The sequence below is a fragment of the Epinephelus moara genome, chromosome 6 (assembly GCF_006386435.1).
Source record: "Epinephelus moara isolate mb chromosome 6, YSFRI_EMoa_1.0, whole genome shotgun sequence".
NCBI classification, from domain to species: domain Eukaryota; kingdom Metazoa; phylum Chordata; class Actinopteri; order Perciformes; family Serranidae; genus Epinephelus; species Epinephelus moara.
In genome coordinates, this window is record NC_065511.1 from 29,810,452 (window position 1) to 29,833,561 (window position 23,110).

The window sequence follows — 23,110 nt, forward strand, 5'->3', positions numbered from 1 at the left end:
TCATATTGCACTTTTACTGACATTTATATGGCACGTATTTCCACTAGTTAAAATTAGCTCAACCAGCTACAGTATTAAAATGCTGCGTAGACAGCAACACATCAGTAATACTAATCCGAAAATTTAATACACCACTCTGACAAAAGCTATTCTCCTGTATAATGAGTGTTAGTTTGAGCTAAAACAGGGTGTTAAGTTGCTCTTTGGGGGAAAAAAATTAAGTACAGTTTCATATGCAGGACTTTTATCTGGAACTGGATATTTTTTCATTGAGGTATTGCTACTTTTAGAGCTGAAATGATTCGACGTAATTAACCAGCCCACAGGAAAATAATCATCGACTATTTTGGTAAATTACTAATCGTTTAAGTAAAAATAACCAACTTCTCAGATGAGAGGATTTGCTGCTTTACTTTGTCTTATGCGACAATAGGAGAATGATTCTGAGTTTTTGTTCATTTGGTAGTACAAAATAAGCAATTAAAAGGCATTAACTGGCCTCTAGGAAAGTATAACGTGTATTTTTTAACTATTTCCTGACTTAACAGACCAAATCATCGAGACAATAATCAGCAGCTTAACCAAAAATTAGAATAATTGTCAGCTGCAGCTGTAGCGACTTGTACTTGCGTAAATGATCCAAAAAAAGCCAAAAAACCTTTTTATTTCACAAAAAAAGCTCAGATGTTGTCAAATTTCAAAACAAATCCAGACAGAAGCAGCTGTACACGAATAAAACAGAAATTGGCAAAATTATGATTTAAATAAGCAAATATCTGATCACAGAATATGTAAAGGGCACAAATGTGACCAAGCTTTCGATTCTCATGTTTCTCTACCATTAAAGTATTGAGGATCAGCCCTAATCAGAGATATTCATCCTCTCCTCTCAAGGTCTAGCCTGACACCGTCTCCTCCTACTCCTCCTCCTCCTCCTCTGTTTCTACACACCTCTTCCATGTCTCTTTTTTGGTCATTTATCTCCCGCCCTCTGTCCCCTCAGTTGATCTCTCCCCTCCCTCCTCTGCTCTGCTATATAGCATTAATCTGAGCATCAGGCCTGTGGATTACATTCGGGATTACAGATTGAAAGGCATCCCATTCCATCTCTCTCTGTCTCTGCTGGCACTCTTCCCCTCTCTGTCACTCTATCGCCCCACAACACTCACCCACCCCTCCTTGTCTGTCTCCCTCACACACGTACATATATATATGAGTACACACACAAATGCTCCGGTATCTTGCGCTTTTTCCTTTTCCCTCGTGACACCTGATCTCACGTACCACCTCTCTCTCTCCACCACCACCACCTCCTCCTCCTCCTCCTCCCTCCTTATCAGCCTGCGTCTTTTCGGCCATGTCCTCTCCTGTCACAGCTCCTTCTCCTCTGTCTCTTCCAACATTTCCCCCTTGTCTATCTCTTTCTCCCCCCTCGCCCTCTCTCTCTTCTATGTTTCTCTGATACCCCATCTCTCCTTCAATCTCCTCGTCTCCCCTGCATCACTCTCCTCTACCACCTCCTTCTCTGACATTCTCCCTCCACGCTGTCTGTTTCATTCGCCTTCCCCCAGCACGATAATCATTGGAACAATGATGTTGAATCAGAGTCATGGTTACTACCCAGGATGATAAATCTGCTACAGAGGAGTAAACAGATTTATCATCTTCTCAGAGTCACAGCACTGGTGAAAAACAGGCACATGCACAGTGGGTCACGCAACACAAAATGTTAAAACACACACGTATGTAGTCTGTTTCTGTCATGAGGGAACTGATGTCTAATTAATACACTCAGGGGGGAAAGCAAAGAGTCGTCAGGAGCAATTCAGGGCAAAAACAGCCATGGCCCCGCACCCCCGAGCACCTTGACAGGTCTGGGTGCTCCCATGGAGATGTCAACCATCATCCCAACACTTCACAATTAACAGTCAATATGATGAGGAACTGACCTTTGTTGCCATTGGCAACCGAAGTCAAGCAAAGGAGGAAGAAGGAGAGAAAATTCATTCTGTCCATCTGAGGGAGGAAAGAAAAGGTAGGGGGGGGGTAACAGGGTGGGGTAAGGAGGAGGGGGGGGGGGGGGGGATACAGTACATGCATCAACAACTGATCAGCACAGGAAGAGACAGGTACAGTAACACGACAGAGGCAGATCAGGCCTATCAGATGCAACTCAAGTGTCATGTATGTAACCTTTGGAGGCCTGAGAGAGACCCTACGTGATGAACTCAATCTGCATATCCACTCTGGGTGAACAAACCAATAATTGCTTCTGCTTTTCCCCCAAAATCAGACTGACAGGCTTCCAGATGCAGAGCCTAGAACAGCCTATGGAGCAGGCGCATACCTGGCCGTGAGTGTGTACTGTATGTAGGCTATGCATGTGTGGTTTTGCATGTGGCTGTGTGGGTGTCTTCCCATGTTTTAATTGTGGTTTATGATGTTTTTTAGAAAAAAATGCAGCTGCTGTCTTGTGGCCACAACTGAAAAATGAGACCTTGGGGGGTTTTATGCTTCTCATTGACATAACAAGCCTCTACGTTTTTCCATTGCTGCAGTCCTTGGTAGGCTACAGGACAGCACATATATTGTAGATTGCAGTTTTTAAAACAGGGGGTAATATATAGCAAAAAAGCCACCGTGTGTTCACAGGTTGTTCAGGCTACACATACATCCACGACCAGAGGAACATGCTATGCGACAGTAATCAGCCGATTTACATTACAGGCTGGTATTGACACACATTAACCAGCCCGGGCTCCATGACTGCCTTAGAGCCATGTTGAGAGCTCACACCGGAGGAAATGTCGCAGAAAATGAAGGTTAGCTTGAAGCAAGATTTGACATTACCGTGGTGAGTTGCGGTGATGCTCCTGGTTGGTACCCAGCCTCTACGCTCGCAGCATCCGCCTCTCACGCCCCTGCCGCTCGGCTCGGCGATCCCCCCGCAGCAGGCTGGAAACAGACCTCCAGGTAGAGGAGAGGACACACAGAGGCTTTACACAGCAGCTAAGGAATTCACAGGGTATGTGTTTGTGTCTGTGTGTTTCGGTCTGACGTTAGACTCGGTGATGAGGAGTGAGGAAGATTAGGAGACCGATGGATGCCCTTGTTTTTTCGGCTCTATACGGAGGAGAAAAAACGGTGGGAATATTACGCTGCGTCCCCTCCCTCTCGGCGTTTCTTAACCCGCCCACACTGCGTCCTTCTCCCTCACTCTCTATCTCTCCGGCCCCCACCAGCTCTGTACCAGACTGCTGCTCTGGCTGTTTTTTGCTGTTGAACGCACATTCACAGTGACTCAGACCTCAACACAGCAATTCATCTCATCACGTTTGTTCTCAGCTCTGGGCCTGCTTCAACACTTGCACCCTTCCCTCCTTCCCTTCTGTAAAAACACACCAATTCCCATATTTCCCACTGCTCAAGCTTCCCTGCAAAATGACGTCATATCACCCCTTTTTTGCCCTGTGCTCATGTCACACACATGAAAGCAATGGGACACACACACATACAAACACACACACCAGAGGCCTTGCTTGAAATGCAGCATTTTTAATGAACGTTATAAAATTGTATTTGAAAATCACTCCCCATCCCCCTCCCAAATCCATCCCAAGTTTTTCTTCTTCTTCTTCTTCTTCTTTGTACATTTGGTAGGAATAAGGCAAAAAAGTAGTCTCTTGAAATAGCAATTCACATCAATTAATAATCACCATGTCATGTATAAATATTACCAAAAAAAATCTGGGCTGTTGCTACAGTGAGGTTCGTCCAGTCCATGTGTGTCAGCGTTGGCGAGAGGACGGCGGCAGCAGCAGCAACACCAGCAGTAGTGCTGGGCCTTCCTCCAGCATGCCATGGATCAGACAGTGCAGCCAAATCCCACCCCTCAAAAAAAATTTAATTAAACAATATAGAGAGGCATTCCCACAGTGGGATGGGATGCTTCTACTTCACACTCTTTTTAAACACCGCCTGCTGTTACAAACAGAAGAGCAGGCCATAGGTGAAACACTTTTTTTTGTTTGTTTTGCTTCCAGTTTAAAAAAAAAATAAAAAATGAGACAATTCAATTCAAAACAACACCCTATTTATGGAGATCAGAGTGACTGTAGGATGAACCACAACCATTAACTGTAGTGACGGTATGTTTGGGCAGTGTGCAAGTCTCCATCTGAAATTATTCATTCTCACAATCTGTGCATTTCAGAGCTGAGGGCTTGAATCAAGGCAGACAGAGGAGTGGAGATTGAACTGAGGGAGAGGAGGAAACCAGAAACAAACGAGGAAAGGCGAGGGAGCAATGCAAAATATTTCATGAAATCTTATCCCAAAGCTACAAAATGTTCTTTTTCATAAAAGCTGTTAAAATTCTATAAAATCAAGTCTTTTTTTTTTCCATCACAAATCAAATTAAAACCAAAACAAATGTACTGTAAAAACATTCATTAATACAAGGCCATTTTTGAGTTGGGGATTAGTGTACAGTGTGTGATTTACAGTGCTTGTATAACCACTGGCAGCCATTTTCAACAAACAACCCCCTGATTATTACTATTATTATAATCATCTGTCTTTTGCAGAAAGCATTTTTTGTATTATTACATTAGAAAGTGCCACACACGCTGGCGCTGTGCTTTAACCTCCTGTGAAGTCGTGTTGCGGCTGCTAAATGCAGGTGGTAGACGTGAGAGAAAGAAATGAAACAAAAAAAAGAAACACATATCAGAGCCAATGACAGACTCTGAACCCGTGACTGTTGAGTGCAATTCTGTGTCGACAGCATGTAAGTCTCTCAAGTTCCACAAGTCCAACATGACTTTACCAAAAAAACAAAACAAAAAAAAACAGGAAATCGCCCCTGATTGGCTCACAATTACCCCATGTGGCACGATGGTCATTTCCTGTAAACATTTCTCCAAATGTTTATAAAAACACCCTTCCCATTTAAAACACAAAAATATATAGAAATTTATTTTTACATGGACATATATATTACTAAAGGCCTTAAAATATTTTCCATTCTGCTCCTCGAAAGTCACAGTTCCCTTCAGTGAATATTTCGCCTTAGACGGACCTGGAAGGAAGCACAGAGATATTTTAACACTAAAAACATTTTATCACAGCTTGTCATTTATTGACTGAAACAAAATGGCAAAACAAGAATGCCTGCTCTTGCTTACCATGCCGAGTCTTAGTACCAAGTTTTAATCCTGCTTCTTCTCACTCCGTTCTTTCTTAGGCACCAGCGCCTTACGGAGGTATGGCATGATTAAATAGGCTACGAGGAAGAATAGGTGACCACAGAAATAGACGGACGAATACACCTGAAACAAACAAAGGTGACAGGAAAGTTAAATTAAAATCCTGATTTAAACATCCAACTGTTATGATGACGCCTGCTCTGTCTCACCTGTCGCCAACAGAGAGTTTTCCTGCCTTTGTCAATCACCTGACACCTCCACCCTCTCCTCCTACCTGCCTCAATCCCTTGTTAGGTCGCACATGTTCGTCACCAAACCCCAGTGAATAAATAACAGCCACTTTCCCACTCCCAGTGTCCACATCATTTTAGTAGCTCATCTGTCAGATCATTCCACCCATTTCTGTCCCTGTTCCTGAAAACCCGCCTGTTATCCACGTTTAACCTCTGGATTCCTTCAGGCGCAGCTGCGACGAGGCCACTAGAGCTAACTGCGGCCACTTTAGACAATGCTTGTGATTCCACCTGACGTGTATAGTCTATTTTTGACGGAGTCACGTCACAGTTGCACAGAGCAAAGCGAGTCAGGCAGGAAGTGGAAGAGCAGCATCCGGTCAATTTTCAAAATAAACAACCCTAACCCTAACCCTGTAAATATAGATATAAATATAGGTATGAAATCATTCTGAAGATGAATGTATGTTTAACAACTAACACATAGCCACAAATCTTTAATCCATGTCATTCATGACTAGACTTTGAACGGTATTAACTTTGTCTGCAGGACACAGCACAACAAAGTAGGAAATGACAACAGTAACCATAATTAAAACAGACTAAGACAAAAGCCTTTGTGGCAGAAGCCCAAATCTCAAGGAAAAAGGCCAACAAAATCTGCAAGTCAGCCACACTGAGCAGGCAAATTCGTCCTGCTTCTGAAATGCCTGTGGTGTGGCAAGTCGCAGAAAAAACGCAACACGTGGAATCCAGGCGTTCAGACTTTCTTCTCATTGCTTTGCATTTCTAGTAAACTGCAAATAAGGCTATACTCAAGGAGACTCTAGCTTTGCTTAAAAAAAGGCAACCTCTCGATAACATGAACACCATATTTCTGCTGTTAATTGTAACTCAGAATAGGGACCCAACAAACTGACACAACAATGTCGTTTAAAGTCTTTGCTCAGTCTTGCCAGACCTAGCATCTTGCCCCCCTCACCTCCCATCCCGCCTTCAGGTGAAGCAGTTTAATATCTATCTATCTATCTATCTATCTATCTATCTATCTATCTATCTATCTATCTATCTATGATTGTGTTGTGGGGCTATATAAATGCAACCAACTTGACTTGAGCTCTCATGACGAACTACAAAATGATTGCTGGCCTGATAACTCTCCAGAGTTGTAAAATCCCCTCTCACAGTGTTATAAACAGCTGTGCAGTGTTTTGATATCTGATAAGGCTTTTAACTCATGGATCTGTTACTCTAACCGGTCTTTATGGAGCCTGTTTCTCTGAAGTGACTTGTGAGCTCCACTTACAAGCAGAACTCAAATGGGCACAAACTGTAGATACATTTGTGATTCCTAGTGGGCTCTTTTATAAGTTTTACGGGTAGGTATTGGCTTTATAGGTGGCAAGTATGGTGTTTGTTTGGATCAGTTAAACATGTCAAAATAATCTCATATTACAAATCAGAGCTTGCATGTTGCAAATTTGGTGATATGGGATTGTATTTCAACATGCCCTAAGCCCTTGGTGGTATTTTTATTACTGTAGTACTAATTCTGTCTAAACACCTGGTGATTAAAACGGTCTGTCCTCTTCCTTGCTGCCTCAAATCTGGACTGTGACATCTGAAGCTTAATGTCACAAGTGAGAGCGACCATATTTATCCTCCGATCTCTGAGTGTGATACCTTGAGCCATTTGTCATAGGTGAAGAGGCAGAATGGCACGAGGGGGTAGCCCATGAAGAGCCAGTGGATAAACTGCTGGACGATGTAGATGAGGGGGTAGAGCGCGCTGTTGGCCAGCTTCGTCAGCGAGGGACTGTCCTTCACTAGTGCCTGGGCCTGTCACACACAAACAGACACACACATATTCCATAATAATTATGGTAATACAGTAGAAGAACGGTTATATAATAAACTGATGCAGACATTGTGACTGCAGTCAATATTTACTTATAAATACATTTAGCATTGAGGTGCATTTGATCAATAGTGTTGTGCTATTTAATAACAAGAGGCTGTCTCTTGTTAGAAAGCAGAAAATTGAATTATATAATGCAGACAGAGCAAAAAGTTAGCTTTTATTGATAAAATAAGCATAAGACAACAACTGGTAAACACAAATTTACCACCTACTGAAATAAATACCCAGATGGATTGAGCTTCCTGCACATAATTATCTTCAAGTTACCCATCTCCACACGCTGCTCTGTGTCTGGTGTGTACCTGTCTCTCTACAGTGATGATGAAGAACTCCATGGAGAAACACAATATGTATCCGGAGTGGAGACCATGCCAAATGGTCAGAAAGAGGAGTGTGGCCACATGAGACAGGGTCTTATTGCCCAGGAACTTCAACCGTTTGAAGACGTGCCTTAAAAAAAAGAGAAGAGAAAGGAACAAGTCAGGAGTTGAGGATCGTTTCTTTTGACTAAAAAATCTGGATATGGGCAGTCATGAAAAAGCTTAATGCATCAGCTATTACTGCCTACATGATAAGCACTCACTCACCTGCAAGTTGTTGTTGCATAGCAACTGAGGTTATATTAAAACATTTCAACAACTTTACATTCTCTTCAAGGGTACTCATCAATTCAATGCTAGTTCAGGTTCTGTGTTATAATATCTTACAAAGTTGCACACATCATTATGCTTTCAATCTGGTGGGTTTTTCTTTCCTACAGCTCACTGGTGACAAGCTACAGTGTTAGCTGCAGAGAGAAGTGTCAGATAAATTCGTACTTGAAGAACAGCAGCTTAAAAGCCGTGCTCATGCCGTTAAAGGTCCTGATCAGACAGAGCGCTTTTTAGCAGCCTGGGGCGGCTTTTTGTAATTGTTTTTAACGAGAACGGAGCTTTTACATTGCAGGAGCGTCCTGAATGCTTCCAGTTGATTAAACTCTCTGATGTTATTTGAGGTTTTTTTCCATGCTGCAACCTCTGGGTCTGAGAAACGAAGCCAACGCCGAAGTACCAAATCCTGCAGTTCCTTGAATAGCTACTTTACAGAAGAAATAAACATGTTTAAGAGCACATTAGTCCTGTACTTGTACTTGGCACCCATCTACCTCTCCAACCTGCTGGAACCCTATGTCCCTCGAAGGTCCCTCAGGTCCTCCGATCAGCTTCTCCTAGCTGTCCCTAAATCCAGGCTGAAGCTCAGGGGAAATCGGGCTTTCACAGTGGCAGCTCCAAAATTTTGGAACGAGCTGCCTCTGCGTGTTAGGCACGCCCCCACTCTGCAGGTGTTTAAATCACGCCTCAAGACACATTTTTATTCTTTGGCTTTTTCAAGCACAGCCTGAGTGATTGGTGTTCTTCATGTGACGCTGTGTATGTTTTTTATTTATGAGTTGTGATTGTGCTTTGTTACCTGTTTTTTTTCTTTTACTTGTAAAGCACTTTGGTCTCAGCTCTGTTGTTTTAAATGTGCTATATAAATAAATTGGTATGGTATGGTATGGTATGGTATGGTATGGTATGGTATGGTATGGTATGTTTACACCCTGATATTAAAAAACAGTCTTGATCTCTATAGCCAATTTCTCCTTCATGACAACTGTATGCGGGATGAATTTTTATATAACTCACTCGTTTACATTTTGCTAAGGCTTAAAGTTATACATAAATAAGGGTGCTGCCACAGTCTATGAGCCAGATCCACAGCTCCATCCTCTCATCCAAATATGGTCACATCTATCTCCCAACATCGAAAATGGCCGAAACACCTAACTAAAGGCATCAAAACAGGAGTCCACAAACCAGTGGGTGACATCACAGTGGCTACGTCCATTATTCTAAACAGTCTATGTTTTTTCCCCATTGTCTAATCTAATGAATTGAGACGCGGGCCTTCTGTGGTGGTCATGAAAACAAGTGGAGACAACATGGAGGACAAACTAAGGGTGGCTGGAAACCCAGAGCTATGTTTCCTGGGTAAGATACCTAGCTACTAACTAGCTGACTAAGTAACTACAAAAACAGCACAGGTCTGTGAGTTTACTTCCCAGCAAAATAACAGTCAGGCTAAATACAGGTGAGTCGGTGATTGCCTAGCAACAATAAAAAAAAAAGATGCAGCAAGCTGCTCTTTTTTTAAGAAAAAAAGGCAGTGTGGTGGGCCTTGCGTTTTGCAGCCTGTAAAGAGCACTCTGTCTGACCAAGGCCTAAGGCATCTGTATGCTTTAAACAAAGTAATTGTCAGATCATTATTTGTGGCTACCCCTCCATACACACACCTTTCTGCCGTCCAACTTGAGGAGATAATAACTATAACTTTCCAAACTGAAATTCTGACAAGCAGGTTCCTCTCAAGGCAGTGTGGCTGGGTGCAGAGGTGAGAAGGTGCACAGGATTTGAACTTCCCCTTTTTCATGCTTCTCACGACTTCTGCCAACTGTGGTGTGTACAACACACACGTTGTCTTTGATTTGCCTCTTGCCCCTCTCTATGACAGCTGAATTTTCACCCTGCCTTTGAACGCGGCCATTTGGAACAGCTATAAACGGTATTTCAGACGGTGCTTAATACAAACCAACTTGTCTGAAGCATACTGACCCCTTGAGGAGCTTCTCCATATATCAAACATTGTCCTCCTCATACTAATTAGTCATGCCTCTGTGATTCACACTGGTTTCTTCCCTACTGTATGCTGTATGAATTTAAATGCCTCACAAAAAGCAGGCGCATTTATAATTCCATTTAACCAGAGGAAGAAGGCTGAATAAATATAATATCAAACTTAACCCATTTAATACTAAACTGCTTATAAACTGGCACATACGTGACTATAAATAGACTTTTCTTTGTGGGTCAAACAATGAGAGCATTTTAAGCGTTATGTCTGTATTCTATCTACCAGGGGCATGAAAGCTCATCATCAACCAGCTGTGCAGTATAGGCTCACTTATAAATGAAATTCTGAGCTAATTTTTCTTTCCATTTTGGAAAGGTGTCCCTCCTTCTCCTCTACTCTGTCTCATGCAGCAAGCTTAGGTATCTAATGCATTCAGCTGAAATGGACCATGTAATAAACTGTATGTTCAATAAACTGCTTTGCTCACTGTGGTCATCATCAAATGATGTCACACGCTCAAAATGTTTTATGCATGAGGTTAATGCTGAAAAACCACAAACTTTAAACCCCCTCCCAGGATGTTGGTTCCCTTCCTGTGGTGATTGCTTGGGTGTTAAAACAAACTGCACTCCTTTTTGGTGAAGCATTGCAACATACCAGTGTGCAAATTGGATTGAACTGTCATACCCTCTACTCCACTGTTATCATCTAAGTATATATTTAACTTTTACAACTCCACTTTGAGTACGAGCTGGAGAGCTTCAGAGATTTCCGGCTTGACACTGACCTGGCAGCCCAGGCGTTTGTGTTAATGTTGAAGGAAGAGATGGTTCCTCCAAAAAGCGGTGTGGTTTCAAAGAGCCACACCTTCATATTGGCACAGGCGTCCCACTTGTGCTCACCATCCACTACACCATTGTAGCCCAGTCCCGTTAATATACATACACCCTCCTGCAACACAACAAAACATTTTCATCATTTGCTCATAAGATCACACCATGAAGTGCAAGAACCTGAAATATATCTACTGGTTTATATTTTTTTTAAAAATCAAATCATGCATGTGAGTGCCTGCAAAGGTATGCAAGATGTGGCTTTTACTTTTTGCTGTCCGTGCTTTCTCACAGCAAGTGTTAAGCTACGTGCTGCATGTGAACACAGCTTCATATAAATAAGGTTTATTTCAGGAACCAAATCAGTAGGCTGTTAGCAGCTTGCCATCAAGGCACAATGGCGCCTCTTTCAAACACATTTCATGCGCATAGATGCAGACCAAGAGACTACTTACCGCTATAACCCAACAGCTGACATATTTATACAGGGTGATTTTAGCCCAAAGCAGAATAAACACACAGCGATACCAGAAGGGCTGAGCCTGTGGGAAGGACGTAGTATTACACATTAGACAAACTCTGACTCTTCTTACCTTGAAAAACATGAACCGTGAACTGTGATTATTTTCGAGCATGTTGACATCCTCACCTCATACTCATCTGTTAAGTAGTAGCTGTCTGGGTAGTATGGACTAAATATTGTAAATATCATCAGGCAGAGAAAGCCCAGGCCAAACCTCTTTAGAGCCGGTATACCACTGGAAGAGAAAGAAACAAGACAGGGATGGGAGATCTGAAGGTAACAGTGTTAACTGCAGGGCTGTGACACTGCACAGTTGGCGTATTTCACAGAGATACAATAAAAATAGTCTTCCTGCTCATTTTTCTTTTCATCATTCATCATTTCCTCGCTCTTTTACCTGTTCGGAGGCTTTCCAGGGCAGTCAGTGAGCTCCCCTGCCACCAGCCTCTGGTAGCTGCGCAGTGTAAACTGGGGCCCCACCAGGAAGCCTCCATAGAAGTAGGAGAAGCCGCACACCTCAAGCAGAGAGGGCACAGACGGCAGGGCTGCGCTCCTCTGCTCTACGCTCAGCTGAGACTGGAGTTTAAGGATGTGAGGAGAAAAAGATGATGAAAAAATTTTAGAGAAGCAGAGCAAAATGAAAGGGGGATGAAGAGTGTGGAGGAAGAGGACAGAAAAAAAGGCTGAGGATTCATTTTAAAAGCGTGTTGATACAGGATGTATCCAGTTATAAAGGATTATTTTAGAATCAATCTGGACTGACCGCAACATCACTGCACTGAATGCTCATTATCTAGCATTTAACTGCAAGCTGTACACTGTGTACTGAAGAGTGATAATATTAACCAGATGAGAGCAGATTTATATACACTTTTTCACTGTTAAAAATACAAAAACAGAATGAAAAGCACAGCATAAACACTCGGAATAAAAATGAAGTAAAGCAACAGAAGGGGCAATTAACATCTGTCACAGATATACTAACAGCACTTGAAAGGAACCAAGCATACTGAAGACAAGCTGAGAGGAAGAATAGGGAAGGGAGAAGCTGCTCCACAGACAGTTATTGTAACAAAATGAGCTTTAAACTGGTGAAGGAAGGCAAGGGACACAACAAAGATTGAGATGACTGGGATTTACACTTTGGTAGCTATCTCTTCAGTACCTTAAAATTGGATTAGCCAAATATAGTCACTCATATTGAGTTTCAATAAAAATGCACTGCATTATAATATATGCTGACGTTGCGGACCATTACTACATATGCAGTGATGGATGATTTTATCCGCATCACACACCCTTCTGCTGACATTTCTTTGCCCTTTGTTGTGTCCTGTTTTCCCCTCTGTTCTATATCATCTTGTCTTTTCCACCACAGAGCCTTTAATAGGCAAAAAGAGAATTTCTGAGCTGCAGTTACATATAAAGGACAGGAGGCAGAGGAGAGGGTCAGACCAGCTCCTCACCAGCAAAAGCCCTTTTGTTAGGTTGCAGTTATTTCACTACTGCGTTGGATTGCTAGTGTTCATGTTTCAGGGGTTTATTTTCGTTGGTTTAGTTTCACACTGTTTTAGTAGATTAGCAGGATGATCTGTGTTCAGCAGCCCAATGCTTTGACACTCCAAAGCTTGCCTGAAGAGTCGAACTACCTTCGTCTGAGATGTAGGTTAAGTATTGTTTGCATTCCAACTAAGCATTGTTTAACTTGGGTAACTTTCTTTATGTTGTCTAAGTTTTTTACTGGTGGTCAGACAACATAGACTATTCGTCTGTGCAAATATCACTTCTCTAATATGGTCTTTGTTTGAGCCATTGCTCTTTTGAAGGACCCAACATTTAAGCCTCATTTCCACCAAGCAGTTCTGTTCTGTTCAGTTCAGCTCTGTCTGTTTTTTAAGGGCCTTTTGCGTTAATTTGATAGGACAGATAAAGCGTGAAGGGGGGCAGAGAGAGGGGATGACATACAGTGAGGGGCCGTGGGCTGGAATTGAGCTCACGGCCGCTGTGGCAAGGATGCAGCCTTTCTCTATGGGGCAGCTGCTCTACCAGGTGAGCTATTGGGCGCCCCTTGGTTAATTTTTTTTTGCTACCCCTCTGTTGAGGTACCGAGCAAACTGATCTGATACTAAAAAGGTGGAGCTAGAAACACTGCAGTCCATTGACTGATCAAGAGAGAATTATCACTCTACAAGGACTCAGTGAACAAACATGTTATTTTTAAATATCGCATTGATTGCAAAGAGATCCTTGACACTCCAGCCTGTTCTTTTTTGCTCTGAAAATGTTGATGTGCAGCCTCATTCTGTGGACATTCAGCGAGGTGCAGATGTTCCTCTGCATCGCCAGTGAAGATGAAATAAAGCAAGAACTAGATGGTGCAGTGACGCAGCTATTCCCATCTGGTAACAACCCTGCCTACATTCTAGATTACTGTCTGCAGTGGAAATACAAAACAGATTTAGGATTTAGATACAAGTTCATACTTGTAAGGGTGCTATACATAAAGTGTTTGGTGGAAACGTGGATTTACACTGAAGTAACTTATCATTTACCCAGGTAACTTTAAATAATAACTCACAGTGACAGTCTCTAGCTGCACATTTGTAGTGCAGTGTTGTGGTGATTCAAAAAACCTCATCCCTCTTTCTTACACACAACAGAATGAAAAAGAAAGAAGAACTGACAATAACAGGAAGTAACAGAGATATTAATCAATGAGCAAAACTCAAACAAAGAACACTCCGAGACAAACGACATCAACATACTGACGAATGATCAAGCAGGCAAAAGCAAGAGAGATCAACCAACTCACTGGTTCCTTCCCGCCGTCATAGTAATCAAATGACAAACCTGTAATCAGAAAAATGCAACTGGTGTCAGACACTATGTTAGGGTAACTAAGGCTGTCATGATCAATTGAAACGAACACCGTTAAGCATGCAAAGACCATGTCAGCAGTTTATCAGTGTGTTAATCGTTCACTAGGGTACAGAGGGGGGTTGCAACAACAGCAACAGGAAGATATCAAATGGAGAAAAAAAAACATCTGCTTTTACGAAACAACTGGGTTTGTCAAGCAGAGGAGTGCGAGTAGAGGTGTGGTCAACTCACCGACGAGTTTGAGTGTGAGGACACAATGGGGCATGGTCCACTTGATGTCATACTCCTCTGTCGCTGTGTAATAATACCCTGCCAGCAGGTATACCTACAGGAGGAGAGAAGGAGAGGTCAGCATACCTCTGCGTTATCAAACATCTTCAAGCAGATGTTATCACAGTTCTATTGTAGGGCTGGGTGATATATCAATATTGTGATATGAGACTAGATTTGTGTTATGAGTCTTAGATTTTGGGTGTCAATCATAAGTGTTCCTGGTTTTAAAAGCTATATTACAGTAAAGTGATGTCATTTTCTGAACTTACCAGGCTGTTCCAAGTATCTTATTACTTGCTTTTACACACTTGAGGTATTTGGTCAAAAATATTGTGAGATTATATTTTCTCCATATCACCCTGCCCTACTTCTACATGACAGAGGAAGATTAAAAATGGGAAATAGGAAGTCTTCAGTGGGCATATTTTTGTGTAAAAACCTGGTTTCATTACTGGATTTCTTAGAGTGTGAGCAATAAATGCAAAAGCATGCAAAAAATAAAAGGGCCTGATGTGCCCACAGGAAGCATGTGACTACATCATAAGATTTTTTGGTTACAAGTGGCCCTTTTAACACACTGGACAAACTGTGTGTCAGCAGGTTCAAGGCAGTGTTGTCAAAAACATTGATTTATTAATACATATCGATTCTGAATATCTGAAATGATTTCAATACTAATTTTCTGCAGTATTGATACACTGGTACCAGCTGGGCTTTCCCACCCCCTCTTATCATAATGTTTACTACAGTCAGGTATTGTATAAAAAATTTGAAATTCCAGCATTGTTACAACACTAGTACAAAGTCATTAAAGAAAACTGCAAAACACAGATGCACAAATCAGATATTTGACTGTGCAGACAAACTGGTGGGCAGCATCTGAGCCACTGCAGTAAAAGTCTGACAGAGTGCAAAGGGGAGCTAATGCTATGAAGTACGTCTGGATGCTAGGAAATAAGGAGAGGAAAAAAAAAGATGTGCCGGGACACCTCACCATTTGAAAGATAAAGCTGCTCAGGACAGTTGTTACCGTCCTTCCCATGAGCCTCAGCATCAGGAATTGGACAAGGACGCATACTGCAGAGTGATAGATCTGAGAGCCTGGGAAAGAGACGGACAGAGGGGGGGATGGGGATGGGGATGATGGTGAGTGCAGTCAAGTGTGACCTGTAGGACTGGACATGACAACAGCATTTTTCCTCCACGCAGTTCGGTATTGGCAGAGATGGAGAAAGAACAAGACAAATCCACGATATACATCCCTTTCAAAGAAGGTTGAGGGGGAAAGTATTCCACAAGGAGAAAGATAAAACAACAGACCTGCTGTAAAATCCAAGTGCAGCCACAAAAAGATAAAGAAAAGAGAAAGAAATCAATGTTAGCAGTTTGTGTTTACTCCAGCATGCCAGCATGCATTCTAGAGGACCTCTTACCATTGTCATCACTTCGGCAATCTAAGAAATATAACTGTACTCTATTTTTGACTAATAATTCTGATAATCAATTAATGTCCTTTTTGTGCAAAAATTCTCAAATGTGAATGTTTGCTGGTTTTCTTAGTCCTTCATAATGGTAAATTGACTTAGGGCAGCAACTAATGATCATCTTCATTAAGTTCAGTCAGTTAAGCTAGATAATAACTGGCAGATTCATTGATTTATTTTTTGTCTATGAAATGCCAGGAAACAGCGAGACATGCCTATTATAATTTACATCAGCCCGAGGACATCTACTCAAACTGAACCAAAGGGTCTGCAGATCAGTCAATGTACTGTACATTAAGCCACACAGGCAGAGAGTCTGGGCCACGTGCATAATGGTTCCAATTGAATTTGGAGTTGTCAAACCTTCTGGCATAGAATGTTTAAAAGCAGAACACTTATTTCCTCATCAAGCCAGAAATGACTCAACAAAAGTGGATGATTCACCCACAGGAAAACGACATCCCTAAGCCATTATGTTATAAAGTAAATGGGGTAAAAGTGCTTTCTGTTTAAATGAATACGTCACCTGCAAATTGACCATTTGTATATCAGTTACACACCCTGTTACCTTAAATTTGTGCAGAAGACTTTCTGGCATGCCTCCACAGTGAATGGAGAATACAATCCTTCATGAACTGAAGTAAACAGAGACCACATTTAGCGACAGTAAAACATCAAAACATCCTCTCACAAACTGTCAAACAACTTGTGCAGTAAAATCCAAGTCTCATTTATCTAGTTGTATGCTCAGTACTTCCCTAGCACATGCATGTTCACTGAAACATTAGGATTTAAAACGTAAGTACGAACAGTCTCACACATGGCCAAGTAGTGTACCTGGACCCTGTTTCAGAAAGCAGGTTTAGTGAAAACGCTGATTCAGTTAAGCTTGAGATGAGGGAAACTCTGGGTTTTCCGTTCAGAAAGAGAGGTAACTTTAACTTTGAGTCAGTTCCTGTGGTAACAGACTTCAAACCTAACCTGTTTGGTGGCAGGTTTTCTTCATTAAACTCTGTCTCTCCCTTCTTGCAGAGCCAGACACGCTGTTTCATGTTCTTATTCAGTCTGTATCAAATGCATTAACCAGCGGAGGTTTACAGTATGTCAGAATCTAAATCCTGGTTGGATATCAGTTACTCAGGACTATCTTAAGTTACTGCTTCAAGGCACTGTCAATCATTTCTTTGAACAGTGATTTTTTTCCTCACATTAAAATATCAAACTGTATTAAGTCACCTCTAACCTCTATACACAGGTATCTGCATATGTATGCTTTATCATCGTCAGATGATAGCCAATAGGTTCAGAGATGCAGTCACCCCCTGCTCAGAGATGCAGTCACCCCCTGAAATCTCTGCATGTCCGTCTTTTTGAGAGTGATTGCTAGAGCACGTTTACTAAAATGTTTATTGGATATAATATGTAATCTCAGTTTCAATCATAGAAATAAAATTATTTGCAAAAAAAAAAAATCTGGGTGTAAATTGTAAATTTGGTGGGCCTATGCATGAGTAATTATCTCTATCACTAATGATGTGATTGGTCACATTAACGGAACATAATTCCTATAATATTGGAGATTATATGTTAAAATTTATGATGAGAAGGATTGTGGTGCAGCTACAGAGTGAACTTGAGTTTTTTTTTAAATAGGCTGCATACTGCTGTTTTAACCCAATTTCAGTGGCTATATTTAAATTTACAACATTTGTTGAAGTAGCTGAAATAAAGCCACTGAACACTGTCGGGCCAAAGATTCAAATAGATGTCTAAATTTAAAATCTCCTGTATTTTCACCTCCGCGCCTTTTCAAGTGCAAATCACCAAACACATTATTACTGATGAGACTGTGAGCTTACATTCATTTCTCTGTCTTTGATTTAAATATATATGTTTTAAACCTTTGACTATATTTTTCATCTTCAGTCGCTCACCCCTGTTTTTTGTCCCTGTCAGATCAAAGCTGTACAAATATATTTAAATGTAGGCTATGACCTGATGATGAATTAATGGCTAACACTGAATAAAACTTTATTATGTTAATTTACTGACCTTTTTCCCCGCTCTGACTCAGACTCTTTTCAGATAACTGTGTGCAGTCTACATATTCATGCATTAACATCTCTACATCCACCTGATTGAAATGGAGGTTCTGCCCTTTATTTACCTGTTGCCATGGTGAATCGTTGTTTCAGAGCTCTATTGATGATGGCTTTTTTCATTCACCACGCACAAGCTTAACTCAGAGTTGACTGTAACTGACTCTGAACAGCTGTTCTGAAACCGAGAGCCCTGAGTTTTCTGTCTCAGGGTTAGTCAGCTCACAGTTTGCCACCCTGCTTTCTGAAACAGACCCCTGGGTATGTGCACGCATTTGAATTCTGCTCAAGAGGAGCTCACATGCACGCGCATGCTCAGGCCACTCAGAGCGTGCTAATCTGGGTAGACATGTTTTATATTGTAATTTTTTTTAGTGAAAATGAATGTGTTTGGGAAGTACTGAGCATATAGCTGGATAAATGAGATTTGGATTATACTGCAGGAGTTGTGTGAGAATCTGTAAACAGATGTTTTGATAAAGTTTTGCTGTTGTTAAACGTGGTTCCCGATGACTTCAATTCATGAAGAATGTTCGCCCTTTGTGGATTCCCTATTCTCAGTGGAGGCATGCAAGAAAAACAAACCTTTTTCCATGAATTCAACAAAATGCATTGAGTAATTGATATACAAATGATCTTTTTGCCAGTGAAGTATTCATTTGAGTCAAGTGTTTTTTATGAATGTTACATCAAAAATGTAAATCACAGATGAATTTTAAGTTTATATCAAGTAAAATTAAAGGTACCCTGTGGAGTTCTTGACAGCTTGTAGCGCTGTGGAGCAGATTTTTAGAAACGCAGCAATGCACCATCAAAGGCAGACAATGCAGAATTAAAAATGTTCCCCAAAAAAACCCTTGGTTTTATGAATGCTTTTAGAGGAAGATCATGTATCCAACATGTTTGTTAGATCATGCACAATTTTGGTAAGTTACAGTGAATTTAAACATAAATTGTGTGTGTGTGTACAAGAAAACTCAACAGGACAGCTTTATAAGAAAGGCCTGACACATATCTTAATAAACTCAAAAGATTATTTAAAACTTATGTATTCAAACGGAGGCTCCCTCTTGATCTCACCAAAGTTGAATGCTGCCAGAGCCAGTCCAGAGAGCGTGTGGAACAAATGCACAACTGTGGCAGGCTTGGAGAAAAAGAACTGCCGGTACACCAGAGCACAGGGATACCCTGCAAGAGATGGAGAAACTGTTAATGGAGCTACAGTATGTGCCTTTATGTCTGCTAAGTGAGCCATTGTTGACACTCCCCTGACATTGACCTTGTGGTAAAAACACATAGCACATGCACAGGAGCACATTAGAACCAGTGGTACGTACAGTATGTGCGGTGTGTGTTGCTGCAAATCTGGCATCTCAAGGAGAAAGATAACTGCAGTAAGTAGGACTGTGGAAAGGACAAACACTCACTAGTGATGTTAGAAAAATGCACATAGGGGCAACCAGTTCAGTTGAACTTGTTCTTGTTCACATTTTATTGATGTTAATGTAAAAAGCACAGTCTTAAAACTTCAACATTATACATGTATTTGTCAGAATTATGATGTATTTTTGGAGTTGTGATCTATAATTAGCGAATATCAAGGCAGTGCAGTAGCGTAGATGCCGCTTAACATGAAAAAGATTATTCATTTTTATAAATAATGTGAAGTAACATTCAAGTAACACTTTTCTGTTGGCTTCTACTGGGTTATTTTAAAGCCTAGCAATTTTTTATATTTTTCTTATTGTTAATAAATCTCCCAAAAAAAACAAACAAAAAACAACAACAATAACTTCATCTCACTAATTATTGTTGGTATAGCCAAAACCTGATATAGCATATTCCTCTTTGCCATAGACTCCCATTGTTAACACTAAACACACCATTGCACTGGGTGGCATGCCCCTTCATGATGATGAAAAGAGGCACTGTGGTTTATTTTAAGTCAACTGACACTCACCACCCTGCAGCCATAAATATTCACTGGTGCACATTAATACTTGAAAATTAATGTGCCACTGAAAAGAGACAACTTGCCCCTGTTAGAGTTATGTTTGCTTGCAGTGCCCTTTTAAAGGAATTAAACTATATACTTCTTATTTTTGTTTGTGCCACAGAGTGAATAAGTCCAACAGTATTGACAGACATGTACTTTTTTCATGGGACTTATGGGCATTAGACAAATATAGAATAACATCCAGTCTTCTCCTTTAAAAACTTTTGCAATCCAATAAATTAAGTTCAGAGCCGCTGTTGGGCATTAATGCACTTAGTCTGAGTCTTGCAGGCCACATAGTGCATTACTATTACAATTGCTCCTGCAAAGCACTTGGCTGGCTAAAGCCTAAATCATATCAGCCTATGTATAGCAGAGGAAATGCAGTCAAACCTGTTATTTCAGGCTCCACTGTTGTGAAGGCAGTTACAATATAGCTACAATATTATGCAAGAGACATGAAGCAACAGTGGGCCAAGGAGCATGCAACGGGCTGACTGGAGGGTTTACAAGGCATTAGGCAACCAAAGTCTGATCTGAATGGCCAGGTTCAGTCCATTGTAATGTTGGTGTGAAGCGACACAGAGAGAAAAACAGACGTGGCCATGTGTCAGACCAAAGTTCAGTGAGGACAGCATGGAGGACGCCCTCCCCGGTCCCCACCCCATCCACACAAACACCCTGACATTGTGACCCTGTAGTCCTAACGTAGAGCTACATGTTGCACTCTGCAATAAAACAGCATGCCCTAAGTTAAAGTAAACGTAAATGAAAAGTCACATTCATTTGTGGCCTTGTTCAAACATGTTTTACCCCCTCTGCTCAACCGAGTGGAAAGAAATGAGGGTTGGGGGGCATATTTTGGCAGCCTGTGCTCATTCCCCTTGTCAAAGCATTTCCCTCCCCCAACAACGTTGGCATTATTATTTCACCAACACCAGCCTCATGCTATTATGCAAATCCAACAGCCTATAAACAATGTTATGTTGGTAGCTGTCCTGCTAACTTGATATAACTGTCTAGCCTGTTAGCCGGTCTAATAAACAGGAAATTAATGGAGGGGGAGATTCCGGCAGTTAAGATTTATAACGACACCAAACTAGTCACATCCCCACAACACTAACTGGCATTATGTCAGTTAACTACCACAAGTTAGCCGTTGGTTATAAAGAAAACACTGTGTACTTTAACGTTTAAATGAGTGTGACACGCATTCAAGAGCTTTCTGTACGTTAATTTATATTTCTGTGAAGCCCGTGAGTGGTTGTTGGTGATAATTATTTAGCTAGCTCACACAGTAACGTTAGTAGCCCGGTACAACTGTTTTACAGCCTGTAGCTGTGTGTCACAGTCAGTACCTGACTGAGCGCTATGTTAGCAGTTAACAGTTACACACACCACACAGAGGACTTCAACTATGACTAAAACCTGGCACCGACATGGACGCCATTTCGGCTAGCTGCCAGAACAACCCGTGACTGGTCCGTGAGGCGAAACTCACCGATTAAAATAGACAAAATGAGGCGAACCGCTGGCTCCGGGGAACCTAGGGACTCCGACAGATTCTCCAGCAAGGGAGCCGCCATCTTTCTTGTGGGCGGAAACGTCTCCTCGCGACGGTTCAGTGAACTCTACTGACTCACGGCAGACATCCACACACACACATACACACTCCGCTTTTTAAAGGCCCTTCGCGGTTCAACCTCCTTTCAAAGTTAAACTATGTGATTGGGAGTGTGTGTGTTCCCAGGGTCCTATGTTCCCCAGCTCAACACAAGATCACACATTAAGACAAGGGCGTATGTTCGGGGTTTTTTTAACATTTGAAGGATAATATATTAAAAGGCATGGTTCCCACGGTCATGGAAAAGATAAATAGTCATACAAATATGAAACTTGGCAAGGAGTATCCTGACACAAAGGGGAAAGTAGAAAAATAAGAATCAGGGGTTTGCTGCCATTTTATTTCAAAATATCACACACAACATCCCCCGAAAAAAGAAAAAAAAAGACTGTTTGTTTGATAAATTCTCATCAAAAATGATTATTTTTCATCACTTTGTGTTTAATATTACTGCTTCACTTGTACGTAGAAAACTAACCAATTTAATAAGCTTCAATTTGAGCCCACATTGACTTTTCTATCTTGAAAATTACCCTTGCTTTGGCCTAAATTTGTCACTATACCTCAAATCAGAAAAAATATAATTTATATAGTTCACTTGCCAGGAATGTGAACCCGAAAGTGTCGAGTTCCCCAAAGTTTTGTGTTAGAAATGTACAGAAACTGTTTGATGCTAACTTGCATATGTTGGGAAATGTGCATAATTAATAATAATTAGCATTTATAAGCATAATCACCTATATAGACTTCATTTCAGCAACCGATATGGACAGTGTTTGAGTGATTTGGGGGGTTATTGAGGATGCCAAATCCATCTCTGATATTTTCAGAATTCATATATGGCCCTGTTTCAACCGACAACACTTGGCTCCTTAGTTTCATCCTTATTCATTTGCTTTCTATAATGTTGTCTTTTGTTGTTGTCTGGCTGAAGATCAATTTCCACCCCCAGTGCACAATAAAGATCTATTCAGTTCTATTCTAGCTCCCTGGGTTCATCTCTCTCTTCATGTACACCAGCTAGCTGAAATTATGTATGAATGGAGTTTAAATCTGATATGTTTAAATATGCCGAGCGAATGGTGCAAGGAAAAGAAATCTTTATCACTGGTCCTTGATAAGTCATAGAAAAGTTTGAAAATTTTGTCCATTAAAATGCGTGCAAACCCTGTAAAGGGCTCTGGAGGTTCTTCCTCAAGAGATTTTGAGCATCAGGCACTTTATTTCCTGCATTCTGGTGGATCCTGGCACCAGTTTGTGTTTAGTCTACATCAGTTTATGGTTGAAATGTTGTGGTATTTCCTGTTTCAACTGTGCTGATTCTTTTTTCCATATTATGGCAGATTGCCACAGCTGCTTTCTGAGGTTATACTGCCTTAATCATA

At 41.2% G+C, this 23,110-nt stretch overlaps 2 protein-coding genes across 4 annotated transcripts in view; both read right to left on the bottom strand.

Annotated features, from left to right (window-relative positions):
• clstn3 (calsyntenin 3) overlaps window positions 1-3,187 on the bottom strand; it is a 29,704-nt gene extending 26,517 nt beyond the window's left edge. For both annotated transcript variants that reach the window (XM_050047351.1, XM_050047350.1), the window contains exons 1-2: window positions 2,851-3,187; window positions 1,950-2,016 (exon numbers count right to left, since the gene is read on the bottom strand). In XM_050047351.1, the coding sequence (XP_049903308.1) occupies window positions 1,950-2,016 (67 nt within the window). In that variant the 5' untranslated portion in view covers window positions 2,851-3,187. The remainder of the gene's footprint in view (window positions 1-1,949; window positions 2,017-2,850) is intronic.
• Window positions 3,188-4,052: 865 nt separating this feature from the next.
• lpcat3 (lysophosphatidylcholine acyltransferase 3) lies at window positions 4,053-21,768 on the bottom strand. 2 transcript variants are annotated; one of them, XM_050047441.1, is made up of 13 exons: window positions 21,603-21,768; window positions 19,186-19,293; window positions 15,517-15,626; window positions 14,481-14,574; window positions 14,182-14,219; window positions 11,767-11,945; window positions 11,496-11,604; window positions 11,302-11,388; window positions 10,801-10,964; window positions 7,664-7,811; window positions 7,124-7,279; window positions 5,187-5,330; window positions 4,053-5,080 (listed from the first exon to the last, which is right to left on the bottom strand). In XM_050047441.1, the coding sequence occupies exons 1-12, from the start codon at window positions 21,685-21,687 to the stop codon at window positions 5,211-5,213; spliced, it is 1,398 nt and encodes a 465-aa protein (XP_049903398.1). In that variant the 5' UTR covers window positions 21,688-21,768; the 3' UTR covers window positions 4,053-5,080; window positions 5,187-5,210. The 2 variants fall into 2 exon arrangements, with proteins under 2 accessions (XP_049903398.1, XP_049903399.1); XM_050047442.1 differs by having other exon boundaries at window positions 15,517-15,623; window positions 21,603-21,767.
• Between the last annotated feature and the right edge of the window lie 1,342 nt (window positions 21,769-23,110).

What these genes read in the sequence shown, in the direction of transcription:
- lpcat3 (XM_050047441.1), bottom strand. Translation starts at nt 21,687, where the DNA reads ATGGCGGCTCCCTTGCTGGAGAATCTGTCGGAGTCCCTAGGTTCCCCG. An exon ending in TCTGGCAGCATTCAACTTTG is followed by an intron (nt 15,627 to 19,185) that starts GTGAGATCAAGA and finishes CCGTCTCTTTCC; the next exon opens with CAGGCTCTCAGATCTATCAC. An exon ending in TCATCACTGTAGAGAGACAG is followed by an intron (nt 7,280 to 7,663) that starts GTACACACCAGA and finishes TGTGTGTGACAG; the next exon opens with GCCCAGGCACTAGTGAAGGA.